General features: G+C 41.8%; 1 protein-coding gene and 1 long non-coding RNA gene across 4 annotated transcripts in view; one reads left to right on the plus strand and one right to left on the minus strand.

Moving 5' to 3' along the window:
* Positions 1 to 422: 422 nt before the first annotated feature.
* On the plus strand, positions 423 to 16547 carry LOC132712390 (uncharacterized). Its single transcript, XR_009623062.2, has 3 exons — positions 423 to 497; positions 2480 to 2545; positions 16462 to 16547. It is a non-coding gene; the product is annotated as an uncharacterized LOC132712390 (long non-coding RNA).
* The window catches only part of SLC39A14 (solute carrier family 39 member 14), a 54887-nt gene continuing 38143 nt past the window's right edge, over positions 6299 to 23042 (minus strand). For 2 of the 3 annotated variants that reach the window (XM_034432918.3, XM_034432919.3), the window contains exons 6-9: positions 17558 to 17740; positions 16494 to 16701; positions 11721 to 11905; positions 6299 to 9389 (exon numbers count right to left, since the gene is read on the minus strand). In XM_034432918.3, the coding sequence (XP_034288809.2) occupies positions 9243 to 9389; positions 11721 to 11905; positions 16494 to 16701; positions 17558 to 17740 (723 nt within the window). In that variant the 3' untranslated portion in view covers positions 6299 to 9242. The remainder of the gene's footprint in view (positions 9390 to 11720; positions 11906 to 16493; positions 16702 to 17557; positions 17741 to 23042) is intronic. The other variant, XM_087875881.1, reaches the window with a different exon arrangement.

Raw genomic sequence — 23042 nt, forward strand, 5'->3', positions numbered from 1 at the left:
GCCCCCCTCCCCGTCACGCTTGCGCGCCGTGGAAAAGACGAGCCCCAAGGCGTCGGCCCACCCCCTCGCCTTCCCTTCCCCTTCGGTCACGTGCTCCATCTGCGGGCAATGGGGCTTCCCCGTCTCCTCTTTCCCCGCCGCCATTTTGATGGGGGGGGCGGGGGGTTGGAGAATGGTGGATGGACGGTTGCTAGGAGACGGGCAGGTTGTGCCAGATTCGGGCCGGCGGGAAGAAACAAGGCCGCGGCCTGAATGGAGCCTCTTCTTTGGGGGCGCTTCTCCTTCGCTTTCCTCCTCTTGCCCCTAAAAGCCACGAAACACGGGGGGCTTGCAATTGTAAGGGTAGTGGGGGCCCTGCGTGCTTCGGGGTCCGGCCGTGGGCCTGGCATCGGCTTAAGACATCTCCCCCTGGGGGGGGGGCTTTTGCAATAACGGCCATAATTAGTTGCCCCCCCCCAAAAAAACCCCATCGCCATCTGTCCTTTGCTGGGTGGCAGGTAAATAATTCCTAGCAACCCCACGGAAGTGGCACCTTGCCCAAGCGGACTCCGGCTTAGCAGCAGCTTTCGCGCCTGCAGTCGATGCCAACCAAGGCTTTGAGCCCGCAGTTGGTGCCTCTCCACCCCCTTGGCCAGGCTGTTGTTTCCCCTTCCCAAAACCGTCCACTGGAGCATCAGGATAGGCTAGGACAAGACAATAGGATAGGGATAGAATAGAATAGCATAGAATAATAGGATAGGGATAGAATAGAATATGGAATAGAATAGAATAATAGGATAGAAATAGAATAGAATAAATAATAGAATAAGGATAGGAATAGGCTAGAATAGCATAGAATAATAGGATAGGGATAGAATAGAATAAAGAACTGAATAATAGGATAGGGATAGAATAGAATAGAATAGGAATAGAATAGAATATAGAATAGAATATAGCATAGAATAATAGGATAGGGATAGAATAGAATATGGAATGGAATAGAATAATAGGATAGGGATAGAATAGAATAATAGGATAGAAATAGAATAGAATAAAGAATAGAATAATAGGATAGGAATAGGCTAGAATAGCATAGAATAATAAGATAGGGATAGAATAGAATAGCATAGAATAATAGGATAGGGATAGAATAGAATAGCATAGAATAATAGGATAGGGATAGAATAGAATAGAATAAAGAACAGAATAATAGGATAGGGATAGAATAGAATAGAATATAGAATAGAATATAGCATAGAATAATAGGATAGGGATAGAATAGAATATGGAATGGAATAGAATAATAGGATAGGGATAGAATAGAATAATAAGATAGAAATAGAATAGAATAAAGAATAGAATAATAGGATAGGAATAGGCTAGAATAGCATAGAATAATAGGATAGGGATAGAATAGAATAGAATAGCATAGAATAATAGGATAGGGATAGAATAGAATAGCATAGAATAATAGGATAGGGATAGAATAGAATAAAGAACAGTAATAGGATAGGGATAGAATAGAATAGAATAATAGGATAGGAATAGAATAGAATATAGCATAGAATAATAGGATAGGGATAGAATAGAATATGGAATAGAATAGAATAATAGGATAGGGATAGAATAGAATAGAATAGCATAGAATAATAGGATAGGGATAGAATAGAATAGCATAGAATAATAGGATAGGGATAGAATAGAATAGAATAAAGAACAGTAATAGGATAGGGATAGAATAGAATAGAATAATAGGATAGGAATAGAATAGAATATAGCATAGAATAATAGGATAGGGATAGAATAGAATATGGAATAGAATAGAATAATAGGATAGGGATAGAATAGAATAATAGGATAGAAATAGAATAGAATAAAGAATAGAATAATAGGATAGGAATAGGCTAGAATAGCATAGAATAATAGGATAGGGATAGAATATAGAATAGAATAATAGGATAGGGATAGAATAGAATAGAATAATAGGATAGGGATAGAATAGAATAATAGGATAGGATTTTAGGTCTTGATACAAATTTATACATATAACGACATATATGACACAGAGAAACAAATTTAGTCCAAGTGTGTAGATGTACTTAGCGAGAAAAATGAATCTTGCAAGTTTACTAGATAGATGGCATACGGAGCAAAGCTGTTAGAGAGTCTGGTAGTCCTGCTACAAATACTTCAAAACCTCCTCCCATGTACTGTTATACTGTTTATTTAGTATCTTAATATGATTTATGTTGATTGCTTCTTTAGTATCTATGATTATCACTTAAGTGTTTTATCTAATGTTTTATCATGAATGTATTTTTACAATGACTATGATAATCATCTATCATTATTGTATGTACACTCTGAGTTTATGCACTGGAGACAAATTCCTTGTGTATCTAATCACACTTGGCCAATAAAGATTCTAATTCTAGCTTCTGATATTATTTCTGATGCAATCTCCTTAACCTTTCTAATTTCCTCCATGCTTTCTGTGTAGAAAGTAAGGTTGCCCGTGGTTACAAGAATGAAAATGGAAGCAGCCACTTACCATTTCCCTCCTCTTGTGAGTTGTCATTTTGATTTTGTTTTTTTTAACCTAGGACTGTACATCTTTTTAGACTCTGCTGTGCCAATCAGTTTGGAAGACTATTGGCTTGATAAATGTAAGAAAAGTTAAATGCAGAAACTACACACATCTGCTTCAAATCAGATTTTTTTTCCCCTTTGTCAAAGAAGGGGGGGGAATTCACATTTAAATTTAAGGAAAGCAATCTACTTTTATTTTACAAGAAGCAAAATGTTTGGGGGAAAATCTATAGTAGTCATGTTTAATGCATTGTATTAAGAACCTGTCAAGTTGATTCTCATGTCATATGCTGTAGGAAGCAAGGTTTATTTTAAACCTACACACACACACACACTTATATACCTATACACACACATATACATATCTAAATACCTATATACTTCCATATATATATGGAAGTGCTGCTTTAAAAGTCTCAAACCCAGAAAATATAGAGACCGGTTCTCTATATATCATGCTAAAACATAGCATAGGTGTACACTTATGTATATTGTAAAAAGGCAGCCATTATTATTTATTAACTAGTTTGTGGATTACTATATTGTATAAAACCAGCAAACCAGCAGCTTATTCCCATTACTCATATATAATCCATTGCTTAGGATATGAGTGAGTTATCCTTTTACAGCTGGGGGCTGCACTTTTTAAGTGGGGGTTCAGAGTTCCAGGAGATGCAGGCGATGTTGCATTACATTAGGAGCATAAGCAAACATTTTCTGATCAATCTTTAGATTCAGAAAGTGGGGGTGATTACACAAAATAGCCTAATTTATCATTGAAAAGAGAAGGAAGGAGTGTTTAGATACATTCACTAACTCAAGTTATATATAAAAATATTAAGGGTGGAATTAAAAAATTAAAAAGCAATGGGGAATTAGATAGTTGAAAATTGCCAATTTGCAGTTGAATTGGCAACACAAACCTGAGACTTGTAAAACTGGCACATCATTGTTTTGTTCACAGATTATTCTTACTTGTAACAAAGTAAATTCTCTCATTATACTCATCAGGAGAATGTGGTCAGAGACGGTAACCAGGTATAGCATAGGGAGGAAAAATCCAGCAAAATGTTTTTGATATATTTAAGCCATGCACTTTAACATGATGAATTGATTAATAATTCTCCTGTACGTAAAATATTTGAAGACATTCTGGTAAGTGCAAGCTTAACATCCTCATTTTAGCAAGCAGCAACACTTAGCTAAACTTGGATCATATCAACAAGCTAAACAGGTATTATCTGGGTTAGTATTTGAATGTGAAAATACTTAGGAATCCTAGGACTGTAATCTAGATAGGAAGTTAGGGAAAAAATGGAAGAAAGCAGTGACTAATCACTTCAGTATTGTTGCCCAACAACCAGGGCAAGCCTCTTCTGTTGGAAGAGTGAAGCTTGACTCAAAAGTGACTTTTTTAGTTTTTCCAGGACTCATTGAACAGAAAAGGAGGATGCTCTTGTTAGAGTTTGGGGCAATCTAACCAGCACACAAGTGAATAATTCAGCAGGATTCATTTATAGAAGAAACTTCTTTATATACAATAATATAAAGCATGATGCATGTATACAATACCCATGCAGCAGAAGCTAGAACCAGAACAACCAGATCACAACTAGAAGCAAGGTTATATACACAGACTAAGCCACGCTCAGGCTCTGAGCTGTTTGACATGGCTCTCGGTCACCAAACAGTTCCTATTGGCTGACTTGTTGTTATGCCTATTCCAGTTTATAAATTCTTATATACTGACAGCTCTTAATGTTGAAGTCACGACGTTTGTTTTTGTTCAGAACAGAGGTGGGTTTCAGCAGGTTCTGGCCAGTTCTGGAGAACCGGTAGCAGAAGTTTGGAGTAGTTTGGAGAACCGGTAGTAAAAATTCTGACTGGCCCCGCCCCCATCTATTCTCTGCCTCCCAAGTCCCAGCTGATTGGGAGGTAATGGGAATTTTGCAGTAGCCTCCCCCTGGAGAGGGGTGGGAATGGAGATTTTACAGTATCCTTCCCCTGCCACGTCCACCAACCCATGCCACACCCACCCAAGCCACACCCACAGAACTGGTAGTAAAAAATTTTGAAACCCACCACTGGTTCAGATGAAAAGTGTCAGGAATCAAAAAGATCTCAGGTTTGGAAGGTTTAATTCCACGTTGGCAAAAATAAAATACGTTCAAGCATATCATCCTCAAGGCAAAGCTCACAATACTTGAAAGTGGGAAACAGAAAGTAGAGAGTCTTTTTATATAAATAAAGAATAAATAAATAAATATTTTGTTAACAGCTTTTTTTTTTTTTAAAAAAAGTTTTATCTAGCAGTTGGAAGGCATAAAGGAGCAAAAGGTTAAAAAAAACCCTGTATCAAGTTGCATAAAACATAAAACATACTTCTCTACTGGATTTTTCTCCATCTTTCCTGATGAAGACTTCCTGAAAAATTTTGCACGTTCTTTTGTAAGCCTTCAAAGTAAAAAGTAATATATTAAAAGTATAAAAGTAATACATTACTTTTGTATAATTTTAAAGGACATGAAGTTTACTGAGAGAAAATTTAAAAAAAATCACTTGGAGCAAGTTGGCGTTCAGTGGGCAATATTTTAATCAGTTCGATTCTTTTTTTTTTTTTTACAGGGGTACAAATGGCAACTGATGTCTTTTAAAAAAAAATCCACAAGTTTTAAATAATACACATGGCTGCCATCTTCTGTTTTAAAAGTAAAACTACATCTAAAGTTGAAAAGTCAATGTTGGGCTAAGAAATAGATAATTAAACACCCCCCCCCCCCATATTGTTCAACCATTTATACCAGGGTTGCTTGTCCTTGGTCAATGCCCGAGTTCAAAGAGCTAATGGTTCCAGGATGCTCTTGTCCTCCTAGCTCCATGTTTGTGTATTAAAGTGACTTTCCAGTTCTCTTCCCACATTATCTGTCACCTAGCAATATTTTACAAAAAAAAAAAAAGCAAGCAAACCCTGGAGATGCAAAAAACTGCATGCATAATTATATTATTTCTATGGCATCAAGCCACCGATTAAACAAGGCCACCATTTGAGATTCTGGTCCGTGCGTTCCACATCTAATAGGTGGGAGACTTGGAAGCAGGTCCTAACATTTGCATGACACAGCACTAAGTTTAAAGCTACTTATTAAAATGCATTTCCTCTGTTGGCTTTTGCTCTTTTTCCTAAATAGTTGTATTTTTAATTACATGTCTAACCTTCATAACACCTCGTAGACTAAAAGCAAATCAAAAAATACAATCCCTGCTTTGCTCTCTCAAAATAGATTATTACTGCAGCACGTTTTAGCTTTCCAATAAACCTTTTTTAAAAAAAGTTTTTTATTTTTTAAACGAACATTGAATACATCAGTCATTCCTTCCATGTGACATCTCGGTGTTGTCTCTAATCGTTCTTCTTTTTGTTATTTCTTCTGTGTTCGTTCTCATCGAATCAATTACAATTCATCACTAACAAAATATTCTAATTATAGCATTTTTATACATAACTATTAATTTACTTATTTATATCTCTTTTCTAACCAATAGTAGAATTGATTCCATATCTTAAAAGTATTCTGAATCTTCTCTTTCTTTAATCATCAAAGTCAATCTATTCGCTTCTGCACAATCTAATTTTTTTTTATTAATAATAAACCTTTTTTTAAAGGGGTCAAACTTGAAGGACATTTCCTTCAAAGGTTCATGCTGGGAGTAAAAAAAAAATACAATTCGGTTGTCATTATAGAAGTTTATTTTTTTATAAACAACAAGTCACATGACATAATTTATATTCTTTGTTTTGACAAGTTTTCTTACAACACCTGAGTTATTTAAATACTGAGATAGGGGAAAAGCCCCGATTTTTCTAAGGGTCGTACATTAAAATTCAAATCAATATTGGCTCACAATTGGTCAGTTTTGCTTTTCCCCTCTCACTGGATAAGCATTTCTGGCACAAACCAGAGAAATGGCACCTTCTTTGCGCATTCTTACAAATGTCCATATTGCAATTGCACGCAATGTAGTCCCCAGCCTCCTCAGAGCCTTTCATAAATATGAAGTCTACAAGCTTTGTAGTGAATTCAGTAACTGCACATCCAGGCTGCCAGGCACCGTTTCAGATAACCATTTCAACTGTCAAACTAAACTGATGCTCCTTTGTCTCTGAGTAAGCTTAGCTCCACACCAAAAGGAAACTCTCATAAAATATTTAAGTAATTGTATTAAATAGCGAGATCAGGGGTGTCAAAACTCAAGGCCCGGGGGCCGGATCCAGCGAAGGACCGGCCCACAGTGCCTCTGCCAGCGAAAACAGAGCTCGGGAGAGCTGCGTGCGGCCCTCTCAAGCTCAGTTTTGGCTGGCAGAGGGTTGTAGGAGGCCATTGCAGCCAAAAACGGAGCTCAGGATGGGTGCAGGCAGCTGCCAAGCTGGCAGAGGGTTGCAGGAGGCCGTTGCAGATGAAACGGAGCTCGGAAGCCCGTTTTTACTGGCGGAGTGCTCAGGCCGCCACAGGCACCACCGACATGAGTGATGTCGAGCTGGCCACCCCCATCCCGGCCCCCCAATGTCAATCACAACCCTGATGCAGCTCTCAATGAACTCGAGTTTGACACCTCTGAGCTAGATACTACTTAGAACAGGAATTTGTATACCTCTAGTGAAGGTAATGGAAAAGACAACAGGTTATCTCCCCTATTTAAATACTGGGTTTTATCTTCAAATAATTTTGACGTGTAGACATTGATCTGGCTATGTCAGAATTTAGAGCAGCTGCAGCAACGTTCCCCTTGGCCAAAGATTCGCTTTCTCCTTATAATTCTGGGAAGATTGATATATTCAAAGCAGCTAATTCCTACGCAGAAGTTAGGAAGTGATGCTGCAAGAACCACATCGTATTACATCAATCTACTTTCAAGTGAAAAGCAAAATCTCACTCTACAAGACTAGAATATTCAGTTTTTGGCCTTTTTAGGAGCAAAGAAGAATCATATTGATATATTAGTAACATGCAGAGGACGAAACTAGCTAAAGTAACACCATTCGACGAGCGAAATGAGGGATCTCCAGCTCTGGCTAATTCGGTCCCGGTTAAGATGTTTAAAAGCTTTTTCTACACGGACTGTTATTTATTTATTAAATTGATCTAGCTGCTCATGTCACGAAACAGGTGGCCCCGGGAGACGGACAACAAAACTAAATACCTAAAACAATGATCAACATTAAAAAAAAAATCTAACAACAAAGCTAAGAAAAGAAGTAGTAGGTGAAAGGATATTGATGGAGGCTTCTCACTAGAAGAAGTGAGGTCTTTTGGGCATCCCAGGCTTCTTGACAACCAGGTCTTGAGGGAACATTGGAAGCTCAGAAATATGGAGCCAACCTCATGGCCAGGATGGACAAAATGCCACAAAGTGTGCACCACAGCAGAAAAGGTTCACCAACTAGGGCAAGGCCATCCAACCTTGGCAACTTTTTAAGACTTGTGGACTTCAGCTCCAAGCCATTGGGCTGGCTGGGGAATTCTGGGAGTTGAAAGAACCGAGTTTCCTTTTGCTGATAACAAGCGTTATAACGGTTTTAAATGTTTAAAGAGGGGATGTGTGATGTGAATAATGCGCTACACGCTTAAGCTGACAGGCTTGATCTTATCAATATGATAATGCATCAGTTCACTTAGTGACTCTGGGAAATTTAATCCTGCAATAAATCTCTCCAGCAAATTCTCCAAAATCTAGGCTTCATTTCCATAAAACAATCCCAAGACCTTCACACCAGCCAGAGGATGCAATTCATGCATCATTTCTTTCCGGATATAAATAGATTCCACACCGGCCAGATTTATCCTACACAAAATCAACTTGCAAAGTAGCAGCTGTGCGGGCCAGCCTGCGTGCGAATCTTTTGAAGGAAATTTAAAGAAAAAGGAGATGTTAAAGGAAGGGCTGAAAGAGAAATCACTTTTGAAAACAAGAGGGGAAGAGGGCACTAAAAGGACTTCAAAACGTATCTTCCAAGATGGTCTTTTTTCTGCTTTTTCTTGGAGTCCTAAATACTTTATAACGATGCCATTTGAATACAGGAATTTCAAGTCAAATTGTCCCCGCATACATTCCAACATAAAACTAGAGCCCTCTGCATCCACTGGTTGTGAGTTTTCAATATAACATGTTCTTTCGTGTTTAGATGGTGCAAATGCCACAAAAAGCACTTTTTCCTTCCTCACACAGAAATGTGATTTAGAATCGTAGAAGAGAACTCAGAGGTTCTCTGAGCAGGAAAAAGGCATCCTGCTAGCCAATTGCTGGTATTTTTGTAGCTTAGAGAGATATGCACCAAGCTACTCGTGCCCAGGAAGGAAACAAGAATAACGCAACATCAGGAAATTAGAAGCCTTTTCTTAACCGATTCCATCCAAATGTGAAAAAAAAGAAAAACGAAAATAAAGGGTAGGAGGGGGAGAGACTAATGCTGTTGTTGCCTTAAGAAATGATTCCCCCAGTCATTTAATGCTAGAGAGAAAAGTTGTCAGCCTGTGCAGGTTGTCAGTCCAATAAGAAATCTAAGAAGCAGGTTGAATAAACATGCCCCTTCCTGAAATCCTTGACAAAAAGAAAGAAAAAGAAACTGCACTTCGCAGAGTCCACAGACCTACAATTTTCCAACACAGCGCGGCCACTTATCCGAGCTGGATTTCTCCCGAGAACATCGTCAGCAGCACCATGATAGCGAATCCCGTCAGCAGTCCGGCGTTCTGAATCGCAAATGCAATCAAAGCACTTCCGCTCCTTTCGTCTTCTTTGCTGACTTCATTCATCTCTGGGAACTTATAGATCAAGAAAATCAATTAGAGAGGCTTTCCTTTCTCCCCCCCCTCCCCCCCCCGTTTCGGTCTACAGCAAATGCAAAACTTTTTTTTTTTTTTTTTTTTGCAAGTTTGTAAATCAAACAGCATTCATTCCAAACCGGCACGATGAAGAATAAATAAGCCATTTTATAAAGCACAGATGTTGTTAAGGCAAAGGCTTAGCTTCTCACGAATGAAAGCAAATAGACGTGTCCCGAGATAATGTTGCAGGATCCAATCTGGGTCAAAGGTTTATTCTTCCGAACTTTCGGACTCCTGCTAGAACCCAGAAAACTTCTCTCTAGCAGAGTATATACTTCTCTCTAAAGGTAAAGGTTCCCCTTGCACATATGTGCTAATTGTTCCCGACTCTAGGGGGCGGTGCTCATCTCTGTTTCAAAGCCGAAGAGCCAGCGCTGTCCGAAGACGTCTCCGTGGTCATGTGGCCGGCATGACTCAACGCCAAAGGTGCACGGAACGCTGTTCCCTTCCCACCAAAGGTGGTCCCTATATTTCTACTTGCATTGTTTTACGTGCTTTCGAACTGCTAGGTTGGCAGAAGCTGGGACAAGTCACGGGAGCTCACCCCGTTACGCGGCACTAGGGATTCAAACCGCTGAACTGCCGACCTTTTGAACGACAAGCTCAGCGTCTTAGCCACTGAGCCACCGCGTCCCTTATACTTCTCTCTACGTTCTGGTAAAGAGAAGTTCTCTGAAGATGGGCTCCAGTACGAGTCTGAAAGTTTGGAAGACTTAACCTCTGGTCCAAGTGACCGACACAGCTTAACTGTTATGGTTTGTTAGATATGTTATAGAAGAAAAGTTTTTACAAAAACAGTAGCTTTTTAGCCAATTCTTGGTTTGTTTGGCTTCCTTTTTTCAGCTGTGTTTGCATCTTTGTAGAATTATTAGAGACTAATTATTATTGTTGTTGTTGTTTATATTTATATACCACCCTTCTCCCGAAGGACTCGGGGCGGTGAACAGCCAACAGATAAAACACAAGAAATACAAAATTTAAAAACAGTATTAAAATCCAATTAAATTAATTTGACCCACAATTAAAAACACCCCTGTATTAAGACCGATAATTAACAATTTAAGAATTAAAACAATTTAAAAGAATTAGGCCAGCCCGGCTTGCTGGAATAAAAATGTCTTTAGGGAACGGCGGAAGGTGCGGGGATCCGCTGTATCTCCGGGGGCAGCTCATTCCAGAGGGTAGGTGCCCTCACAGAGAAGGTTCTCCCTCGGGGGCCGCCAGTCGACATTGTTTGGCCGACGGCACCCTGAGGAGCCCCTCTCTGTGGGAGCGTACTGGTTGGTGGGAGGCTATCGGTGGCAGAAGGCGGTCTCGTAAATACCCGGGTCCTAAGCCATGGAGCGCTCTAAAGGTGGTAACCAATACCTTGAAGCGCACCCGGAAGACCACTGGGAGCCAGTGCAGCTCGCGCAGGAGGGGGGTCACATGGGAGCGCCGAGTCGCCTCCATAACCACCTGCGCGGCCGCATTCTGGACCAGCTGGAGCCTCCGGATGCTCCTCAAGGGGAGCCCCATGTAGAGAGCATTACAGTGCAGTACACTGTACTAATGTGCACGGTATAGCAACAAACCAGCAAATACAAATCGTGTACCTTTCTTTACAGATTATGCCGATTTACAGTTGCAATCGGTGAGCCAAACTCTAACTATGATTTCAAAGTGTTGCTTATTAACCTTAAAACAAAGAATAGCTCATTCACCAACCCTTCCACGTTGCTTTGCATGATGTATGAACAGACTGGAAACAACCTGAAGGACTTAATTTGCCATTATGACTGAAGAATGAGATTTAATATAGCCCAATTTTGTTGAACTGGGACTGCTGATGCCAAAATGTTATCTATGGCAGTCTCTGCAAAAGTCTCACACTAGTGATTTTGCCCTAAGAAAAAAAGGGCAAAAAAGAGTGATTATGTTTGGGGTGTAAAAAGCAGGGGTGAAATCCAGCAGGTTTTGACAGGTTCTGGAGAACCGGTAGCGGAAATTTTGAGTAGTTCGGAGAATTCTAATTCTAATTCTAATTCTAATTCTAATTCTAATTCTAATTCTAATTCTAATAATTCTAATTCTAATTCTAATTCTAATAATTCTAATTCTAATTCTAATTCTAATTCTAATTCTAATTCTAATTCCAATTCCATTCCATACACTTTTCCCAAAAGGTTTCCACAATTTTGGCCACTACTGTAGGAGTTGCGTGCACCCAACCTATTGGAAGGAAACCCAATGGAGCCCAATGGTTTCCTTTACCTGCCTACCACTTACCATGTCGGCCAACGCAATGTAGAGAAACATCCCGCCTGCTAGAGCGAAGATCCAGTTGGCTGAGAAGTGGCTGCCGGCCAATATCCCAAAGCCCAGGCCCAGGTAGCAACAGCAAGCTGAGAGGAAGTTGAAGAAAAGGGCTTGCTGGATTGTCATCCCAGAATTCAGCAGAATGACGAAGTCTCCTGCAAAGATGAACCACAATTCCAAAGAGGTTTAGAAGGAGGGGGTTGCATTTGAAATCCACAGGATCAAAGCTTTGAAGGGCTGCTGCCTAATACATTCATCCAGAAGCATTTTGCATTTTTCAAATCAACGTCTCCCATATTATCAATATAGGTTTCTGCTGCGGATATATTTCTTCTGCTGTGACAAAATAATCAATATCTTTGTCTAAGCAATAATGTTTTGATGATGACCTGTGTTACATATTTTTGCATCCTCGACATAAACTGTTTCAACTCCTACCCTCAAAACGATGCCATAGAGCACTGCACACCAGAATAACTATAGACACAAGGACAGATTTTTCCTAAACGCCATCACTCTGCTAAACAAATAATTCCCTCAACACTGTCAAAGTATTCACTAAGTCTTCACTACTATTAATCTTCTCATCGTTCCTATCACCCATCTCCTCTCACTTATGACTGCATGACTGTAACTTTATTGCTTGTATCCTTACGATTTATATTGATATTGTTTCCTGATTGCTTATTTGTACCCTATGACTATCATTAAGTGTTGTACCTTTTGATTCTTTATGAACGTATCTTATCTTTTTATGTACACTGAGAGCCTATGCACCAAAGACAAATTCCTTGTGTGTCCAATCACATTTGGCCAATAAAGAATTCTATTCTATTCTATTCTATTCTATTCTATTCTATTCTATTCTATTCTATTCTATTGATTCTTGACAAATTTATCTTATCTTTTTATGTACACTGAGAGCATATGCACCAAAGACAAATTCCTTGTGTGTCCAATCACATTTGGCCAATAAAGAATTCTATTCTATTCTATTCTATTCTATTCTATTCTATTCTATTCTATTCTATTCTATTCTATTCTATTGATTCTTGACAAATGTATCTTATCTTTTTATGTACACTGAGAGCATATGCACCAAAGACAAATTCCTTCTGTGTCCAATCACACTTGGCCAATAAAGAATTCTATTCTATTCTGTTCTGTTCTGTTCTGTTCTGTTCTGTTCTGTTCTATTCTATTCTATTCTATTCTATTCTATTCTAATGATTCTTGACAAATTTATCTTATCTTTTTATGTACACTGAGAGTATATGCACCAAAGACAAATTCCTTGTGTGTCCAATCACATTTGGCCAATAAAGAATTCTATTCTATTCTATTCTATTCTATTCTATTCTATTCTATTCTATTCTATTCTATTCTATTCTATTCTATTCTATTGATTCTTGACAAATGTATCTTATCTTTTTATGTACACTGAGAGCATATGCACCAAAGACAAATTCCTTCTGTGTCCAATCACACTTGGCCAATAAAGAATTCTATTCTATTCTGTTCTGTTCTGTTCTGTTCTGTTCTGTTCTGTTCTGTTCTGTTCTATTCTATTCTAATGATTCTTGATGAACGTATCTTGTCTTTTTATGTTCACTGAGAGCTTATGCACCAAAGACAAATTCCTTGTGTGTCCAATCACATTTGGCCAATAAAGAATTCTATCCTATTCTATTCTATTCTATTCTATTCTATTCTATTCTATTCTATTCTATTCTATTGATTCTTGACAAATGTATCTTATCTTTTTATGTACACTGAGAGCATATGCACCAAAGACAAATTCCTTGTGTGTCCAATCACACTTGGCCAATAAAGAATTCTATTCTATTCTATTCTATTCTATTCTATTCTATTCTATTCTATTCTATTCTATTCTAATGATTCTTGATGAACGTATCTTGTCTTTTTATGTACACTGAGAGCTTATGCACCAAAGACAAATTCCTTCTGTGTCCAATCACACTTGGCCAATAAAGAATTCTAATCTAACCTAATCTATTATATAAATCCTCAACATCCACCACCATCCCATGATACAACTGCAGGTAGTCCTCGACTTACGACGGTTCATTTAGTGACCGGTCGAAATTACAATAGCACTTATGACTGATTTCACGCTTATGACCGTTATAGCATCCCCACAGCCACATAGTCAAAATTCAACCGTGGCAAGGAAGGTCAAAAAAATGGGGTAAAAATTCACTTAACAAATGTCTCGCTTAGCAACAGAAGTTTCAGACTCAATTGTGATTGTAAGTCGAGGACTACCTGTAGAGAAAGCTATCATGTGGTCTGCTCGTTTTAGGATCTTGTGCAATTCCAACCACTCATTTACAAAAACATGTTTTGCAAAATGTTTGTATATTCAGCGAGCTTGTCTCAGCGTAGCCTTGGAGTTTGGAGTCCATATTCAAACAGCCATTATGGCTTAGTGGCTACTGATACATGATCTCTAATGAACCTACTAATCCCGAAAGGCCTCATAAACTAAATAATGAAACCATCCCTGCACAGCATTGGCATCTTCTATGGCCCTGAATCCTCAAAACTGATATTTATACAAAGACATCTACCGTGTTTCTCCGAAAATAAGACCCGGTCTTATTAATTTTTTTTTTCCTCCAAAAGAGGCATTAGGCCAGTGGTGAAATGTAAAATTTGTTACTACCGGTTCTGTGGGCGTGACTTGGTGGGTGGGGGGGTAATGTGACTGGGTGGGCGTGGCCATTTTTTAAAAAACTTTTAAAACCATTTTTTCTACAACCTCTTTGGCGAAGAGGTTGTAAAAAAATGCTTTCAAAAGGCTCTGACGATCCCAGCTGAGTTGCCTGATCGGCAGAGGCTTTTTTAAAAAGCCTCTGCCGATCAGGCAACTCAGCTGGGATCGTCAGAGGCATTTAAAAGAAAAAAAGGGTTTTTTTTTCTTTTAAAAGCCTTTGACGATCCCAGCTGAGCCGTGCGATCATCAGAGGCTATTTTTTTTTTTAACTTTTAAAAGCATTTTGTTCGGCCGAAGAGGTTGTAAAAAAAAATGCTTTTAAAAGTAAAAAAAAAAAGCCTCTGATGATTGTGCGGCTCAGCTGGGCATGGGGGAAGGGATTTTTGCTACTGGTTCTCCGAACCACCCGCCTCCATCGCTACCGGATCGGGCGATCCGGTCCGAACCGGGAGCATTTCACCTCTGCATTAGGCCTTATTTTCGGGGGATGTCTTTTTCACTCTCACCTCATGGTGGCAGCACCAACAACCCCGCCAAGCAGAAGCCCGTGTGGCCACTGCTGGCACACTTCTTCTGCGGCCACTTGCCGTTCCTCACATGCGGTGCCCCCCCCCACCGGCACAAATGCCTCTGACAGCAAAATGAAGGCTGGGTGTGCCACACACAAGCAGTTGTAAGCGGCCACAGAAGTGAGCCGGCAAGGCAAGTCAGGTGTCGGGGTGGGGGAGACCTGGCTGCAACTGTCCTAAAGTAAGCAGGGGCACGTGGGGCAGCTCCAACCCCCATCTCCACCCTAGCTTTTTACCCGTGCGCCTCACCCCACCTCGTGCAACCAGGTGCAATGGGCGGGGTATTAATTTAGGCTTATTTGGGGGAGGGGAGGGCTTATATTGGGCGCACATGTAAAATCAAGCTAGGGCTTATTTTGGGATAGGTCTTATTTTCGGGGAAACACAGCAGTTTGACAATACGTTAATACCTATGAATGCATACCGTGTTTCCCCAAAAATAAGACCCTGTCTTATATTTTTTTGAACCCCGAAATAAGTGCTTGGCCTTATTTTTGGGGATGTCTTATTATTTTGGGGCGCATGGAGCAAGACGGGGCTCCTCTTGCCGTCTTACCTGATTTCCAGCTCTGTCTCCCTAACCTACCCAGAGGAAATGGCGGGGACTGGCTGCACATGTGTTTAAATATTTTCGGGAAGGTCTTATTTTCAGGGTGGGGCTTATTTTAGCGCATGCGCTCAAAAGCCCAATTGGGCTTATTATCAGGGATTATTATTTTTTTTTGCTTTAATTTATATGCCGCCCTTCTCCGGAGACTCAGGGCGGCTTACAATGCGTTAAGCAATAGCCTTCATCCTTTTGTATATTTATACAAAGTCAGCTTATTGCCCCCACAAACTGGGTCCTCAATTTACCTACCTTAGAAAGGATGGAAGGCTGAGTCAACCTTGAGCCTGGGGAGATTCGAACTTACAGTAATTGCAGACAGCTGGTATTAATCACAATGCTATCAGTCTGCTGAGCCACCAGGCCCTGGTGGGAATGTCTTATTTTAGGGGAAACGGGGCATCACTGAAGAACTCATCGACAGTACGATGAGAAAATTTCTTCTATCTTTTCTACAATGTGTAGAAATTTTAGAAATCTCTGCCCTGTGTTCTGTTGTTTGCGTTTTTTTATCTAAACTAACAACCCTCAAATCAGTGGTGGGTTGCCCCTGGTTCGGTCCGGTTCTTGCTTACCGGTAGTAAAACCGGGGGCGGGCTCCGCCCACCCACCCAGATGTCGTCATAGACCATTTGCATGATCCCGTTGCGAACCGGTAGTAAAGGTAGATAGAACTCACCCCTGACTCAAATCCATTGGACCTTTCTTTGCAAGGCAGATGTTCCTACTTTGAATTGCTCCTTAATAAGAATTCCACTAAGCGCATCCTTAAAAGGAATTCCTATGCATTTTTTCCAGCTGTGAAGCAGAAATGAAAAGAGCGCACATACCTAGCTCGTGCGGGAATTCTTCACAGAGAATGGCCACCGAGGTGCTGATGCCCTGGAAGACCGAGACGGTGAAGGAGGCGCCAATTGCCAGCCCATCAATGAAATTGTGAAGGCCGTCACTCAACGTTATCATCCAAGCCAGAGTGCCAATGTCTGAATAACGCACTCCTTTCAACCAATAGCACATGCTTTGAGATGCTTGGAGGTCCTGGAAAAAAAGAAGTGTGATATTAAGAAAATCCCTTATCATCTCATGACAGGTGAACCGACAATCCTATAGGGAGCCTATGGGAGATAGCATTTGCAGCTGAGGATTGAACTGTGGGGTCTCTGACCTTAGTGATTTTCTTGTATACGTTTCATTACCAAAGGAGGTAACATCAGCAGGTAACGGCATGAGACTCTATATGGAGCCTGCATCATAACCTGTGGTCACCTAATTACATTACCATGTTTCCCCCAAAATAAGACCCTGTCTTATATTTTTTTGAACCCCAAAATAAGTGCTTGGCCTTATTTTCGGGGAGGTCTTATTATTTTGGGGCGCGTGGAGCAAGACGGGGCTCCTCTTGCCGTCTTACCTTGTTGTGACTCCGACCCCCGAGCCTGTCCTAACAGAGGGAGAGAGGACTCAGAAGGTGAAGGAGAGGATTTGGCAAGGCCTCCCTCTCCAGGACCCTCCTCTCTGGCAATGCCTCAGAGAGGGGGAGCGAGGGAGAAAGACAGGGAGGGAGAGAGTAAGAAACAGAAAGAGAGAGAGAGGTAGGGAGAGAGAAAGAAAGAGAAAGAGAGAGAAGGGGAGGGACAGAGCGAGGGAGGGAGAGAGAGAGAACAAGAAAGAAAAAGGGAGGGAGGGAGAGAGTAAGAAAGAGAGAGGGAGAGGGAGGGAGAGAGAAAAAAAGAGAAAGAGAGGAAGGGAGGGGAGAGAGGGAGGAGGGGAAGGGAGAGGGAGAGAGAGAACAAGAGAAAGAGAGAGAGGAAGAGAGAGAGCGAGGGAGGGAGGGGGAAGAGAAGGGCTCACTGGTACCAAAGGTTAGGCAATCCTAGTGTAATTATTCACTGACCTGAACAGACAAGGCGCTAACAACCTTCTGATCAGCCGAGGGATTCTTGCATTCCAAATCGCCGTTCTTATTGGGGATTATGTGATCCAGGTCTCCATTCTGCAGTTTTTCAGTCACACCTTCTTCCTGGTCCTTCTTGGAAGGAAGGGACTCGCTGCTGTAATGGCTGTGTCCGTGAAGGTGCTGGGGAATGCAGAGACAACACTTCACCAAAGAAGGCACATAAACAATGCAACCAACCACCTATAGATCTAGGTTTTATTTCTTATACTTTTGTCCTGCCTTTCTATGTAAACCAGTGGTGGGTTTCTCCCGGTTCGGCCGAACCGGTAGCGGTGATGATATGATGTCATCGAACTGGTTCTTTCCCCCCCCCACGTTATTCTTACCTTTTATTTGGTCCCACCCCCAATCTATTGCTGCCTCCTGAGTCCCAGCTGATGACTAGAGGGAAAAAAACTGTTTAAACTTTCAAAGGGCCGCCCTACAGCTGATCAGTGTTAAAAGCAAACAAATGAGTCAGGTCGTAAGTGCGAGGACTGGTCCTAAGTGCCAGGACCTTCCAGAAATGACTCTGACCAGCTAGCCGCGCCCACCTAGTCACATGACCTCCAAGCCACACCCACAAAATAAGCCACGCCCACAGAACCGGTAGTAAAAAAAATTTAGAACCCACCCCTGATGTAAACCTAATGACTATTTCAATAATCATTAAATAGATGAACGGATGTAACATCTATTGAAGGCGGTTTGAAGGATCGAACAAACACTTGGAAAATCTATGTTTAAACAATGCGTCTAGAAGAATTTCGGCAACCAGAAGGTGGGGCAATTGCATCTTCAGTGACAACACATTTCTGAGACATGGGGAAAATCTTTTCTCACAAGAGGACCTGCTAAGTAGGAAGGCTCACTTGCAAACTTAAAGTTATCCCTCAGACAACTGGATTCTAAGCTACAGTAGTGGCCAAAATTGAGGAAAGTGTATTTTTCTAAAACTAGCTAATAACACCACTTTTTTTTTTTTTTTGGATTAGTCCCATAAAATTATATATATCAATGGAAAGATAATTTAATCAAGAATGTCATGCAATAACTTTTAGGAAGGATTTGCTATTAGAAAAGCAGTTACAGTATAAAGAAGAAAAGTGAAACACATAGAAAAAATGAGATACACAAAAATTATCACCATAGAAAAAATGAGATATACAAAAATTATCACCATGTCAATTAATACTTAGTTGGGCAACCTTTATAGCATGAATTACGGCCTTACAACGTCTTCCCATGGAGTGAACCAAGTCTTTTAGTTCTGCAGCTGTTATAATGTGAAGCCAAGATTGAAGGATGGCTTCTATTAACTGGGTTTTATGGCTGGGTCGCTTCTGACTAACACGTTTCTTTAGTCGGCTCCATAGATTTTCAATTGGGTTAAGAAGGTCTGGGCTATTCCCAGGCCATTCCAGCAGTGGAATAGGATTATCTTGAAACTCCCCCCCCAAAAAAAGTGGTGTTATTAGCCATCAAACCTCAAAAATACACTTTTCCCAAAAGGTTTCCACAATTTTGGCCACTACTGTATTTAGGGTTCTTAACATTGACCAAACCTTTGAAAACGTGTGCTGATCTTTTAATACTGCATTAGGGTGACGTGATTGTGACACCGTGTTCATATCATGACAAATTAGCTGCCAGATTCCAACGAATGCTTCCAAAAGTTCTTCCAGGGTAGAGCTACAGGGAGGACATCGCAGTAAAGGAGACATGATGCAACCAAGAGAGACTTTGGCCAGGTTGGAGTGACAGGAATTGCCACAACTTGCAAACAACGACGCATGAGATTCCATGATAGTAGCAGTCCAGGTGTTCTGTCCCCGTCTCACATATACAAACAGACAGCCGGGGGTTAAATAAACTGGCAGACAACCAATTCTTCCGATAAGATGCTTGGCAGCAACCCAGTAGCTGCTTGCCAAGAACTTTTACTCAATAAACAAAATACCCACAGTCAAGAATTGTCCAGTTCGTAAAATAAATCCAAGGCCGATAATGTTGTTTCCAAAGATGCAATGTGACTCGATAGTAGTTAGTTTTGTCCGTCACAGAGTCTGAATGGCCACCTCACCCCCTTTTATACCCTGTGGGGTGTGGTCCAGTGACTCAGCCTAATCTCTGGAACGCCTTTTCTTCTGTTGCACATGCTTATCTCTGCGACGCTGCCGGGGATCCAGCCAAGACTCATTACCCTCATCATTGTCCACGTGACGTGGACGTGCTTGGCCCTGGCCCTATCTCTTGCCCTTCGGCAGACACCGAAGGCATTGCCAGAGAGGAGGGTCCTGGAGAGGGAGGCCTTGCCAACTCCTCTCCTTCACTCTCGGAGTCCTCTCCTGCCGATGACACAGGCTCAGGTAACGGAGCCACAACACCAGGTGTGCTCCTAAACTATGGTTTTAATCTCTTGGAGTGGGTAGTTTCCTTTCCAAACCATGGTGGGCCACAAATCTTGAGATTAGCATTCTCCAATGGACACTGCCTTCTAATTTCCATTGAACCCCAGTTCATGTCCACCTAGCTCAGAGGTCTCCAACCTAGCAAAGCTGGCTGAAGAATTCTGGGAATTGGGACTCCACAGGTTTTAAAGTTGCCAAGGTTGGAGACCCCTGAGCTAGCTCATTATGGCCCCTAAGAATTACTGAAGGTTTTTAACTAGCCAATGTAGATCTTAGTGAAGACCTCTCAGAAGATTCGTATGCTGTAGAGGTTAGCCAGGGTGTTGTCCAAGATAATACCACAGCTGATGGCATCCAAAATCACCACGAGGTCCAAAGACTTCTTCTCGCTAAGCTCTTGCCTTCCAGCAAGATGATCAAAAATCTTCATGCCATATCGTTCATTACAAGGTCTATGAGACAAGTTTCATCCAGATAAGAGTGGCTTGCTATTCACTACGGGACACCATATACAGTATTACTCATTATTATAATCTTTCCATTTTTGTTGTTGTTTGTTGCGAAGTCATGTCTGACCCATCGCAACCCCATGGACAATGTTCCTCCAGGCCTTCCTGTCCTCTACCATCCTCTGGAGTCCATGCCTACTGCTTCAGTGACTCCATCCAGCCACCTCGTCCTCTGTCGTCCCCTTCTTCTTTTGCCCTCAATCCTTCCCAGCATTAGGCTCTTCTCCAGTGAGTCCTTCCTTCTCGTTAGGTGGCCAAAGTATTTGAGTTTCCTCTTCAGGATCTGGCCTTCTAAAGAGCAGTCAGGGTCGATCTCCTCTAGGACTGACCGGTTGGATGGCCTTGCAGTCCAAGGGACTCACAGGAGTCTTCTCCAGCACCAGAGCTCAATGGCCTCCATTCTTTGATGCTCAGCCTTCCTTATGGTCCAACTTTCACAGCCAGACATTGCAACTGGGAAAACCATAGCCTTGACTATATGCACTTCTGTTGGCAGGGTGATGTCTCTGCTTTTTTGTATGCTGTCTAGATTTGCCATAGCTTTCCTCCCCAGGATCAAACGTCTTTTAATTTCTTGGCTGCAGTTCCCATCTACGGTTTCTAGCTTTAAAATCCCCCAACTCCAGCATAATAACTTAAAATATATTGTTGTTGTTGTTAGTTGTGAAGTTGTGTCTGACCCATCGCGGCCCCATGGACAACGTTCCTCCAGGCCTTCCTGTCCTCTACCATCCTCCGGAGTCCATTTAAGCTCACGCCGACTGCTTCAGTGACTCCATCCAGCCACCTCGTTCTCTGCCGTCCCCTTCTTCTTTTGCCCTCCGTCTTTCCCAGCATTAGGCTCTTCTCCAGGGAGTCCTTCCTTCTCATTAAGTGGCCAAAGGATTTGAGTTTCCTCTTCAGGATCTGGCCTTCTAAAGAGCAGTCAGGGTTGGTCTCCTCTAGGACTGACCGGTTGGATGGCCTTGCAGTCCAAGGGACTCGCAGTCCAAACAAATCCTTCCATTATTATAAGGCTTTTAGCTTCACAGCTATTACCACATTTTTATAACTCAGTTCAAAACTGCTCTATACCGCAGATGTTTTGCAACATTTCTAGACTATACAACGTAATGCGTAATGCCTGGTAATCTGCAAAAGATCATAATCATTAGGTGTCCCGATTACTTTGAACTTTCCACATACTTCTTTCTGAAAGTTCATGCAGGCAATCATATTCAGCACTTTCACCCTATGTGTACGTTGGAACGATTCTTCTCTCAGATATGATTTTCCTTTGTCGTTCTCTATTGACTGTTCCTTCCAGTATCTACTCCATGGTTTGCTCAGCTGTTTTAATTCTGACGTGTCCTACCCTTGTTTTTGTACCTGTAATCAGTACTGGAAACTTCAAAAGGGGAATTCCAACAAGCAGGAAGGATCTAAGCTCAGGGGTCCCCGACCTTTTGGATCTCAGGGACCACTAAATTCATAATTTTAAATCCCATGGACCACTAATGACCGGCTGGGTGGGCGTGGCTAGGTGGTCATGTGACTGGGTGGGTGTGGCCAACTCAATGTCACTCACATTGAGGGGTTCCTCGCCAGCCTCTGCTCACCCTTCTCCTGCCAGCCACTGCTCGCCTCCCCGCCTGGGCTCCTTAGGGTCCCAACAGGAAGCAGTTGTTGGGGCTAAGCAGCCACCACGAGAAAGAGTTGGCAAAACAGCTCAGTTCAAATTGGATCTGGCCGAGAAGGAGGCTCAGCAGAAACACCTCACTCAGGACTAGGAGCATAGGCTTTCCAAGCAGAGGGAAGACCTGCGGGAGTGCAAGGCCAGGTACCGGCGCCTGGAGGCTCAGCGGGTTGAGATGGTCAGCCAGTTCCAGGCCATGATGCAGTCCCACTGGAACAAGGCCCTCCGGCTCTTCGCCACCAGAGGCGCTTCCCTCCAGCCTTCGCCCAAAGCCCCACACCAGGAGGCTGAAGCAGACCCCAAGTCAGAATTTCTGCCCCCCTCCGACCCATAGAAGAAGACCTTGAAGGGGGAGACTCTCTGCAGCAACACAAACGTTCATTGCACATATCGGGCCCAGGGGCCGTAGTTTGAGGACCTCCTGATTTAGTGCAATATTAAAAAATGTAAATAATTTTGTAAATAATAAATGTAGATAATGACCGCTAGTTCAGCAGATCAGCAGATCAAATCTCACCGGCTCAAGGTTGACTCAGCCTTCCATCCTTCCGAGGTGGGTGAAATGAGGACCCAGATTGTTGGGGGGCAATATGCTATTTAGTATACTGTCTTTGGTGTAAGCCGCCCAGAGTCCTCGGAGAGTGGGCGGCATAGAAATATGACTGATAAATATGACTAATAAATAGCGGAACAGCTTGACTCCCGAAGTTGTGGGTGCTTCATCACTGGAGATTTTTAAGAAGAGACTGGACAATCACTTTTTTGAAATGGTTTGGGTCTCCTCCTTGAGAGTATGGGGTTGGACTAGAAGACCTCCAAGGTTCAATTCAATTCAATTCAAATCTTTA

Source organism: Pantherophis guttatus, chromosome 9 (genome assembly GCF_059756535.1).
Source record: "Pantherophis guttatus breed Tessera chromosome 9, ASM5975653v1, whole genome shotgun sequence".
Classification (NCBI taxonomy): Eukaryota; Metazoa; Chordata; class Lepidosauria; order Squamata; family Colubridae; genus Pantherophis; species Pantherophis guttatus.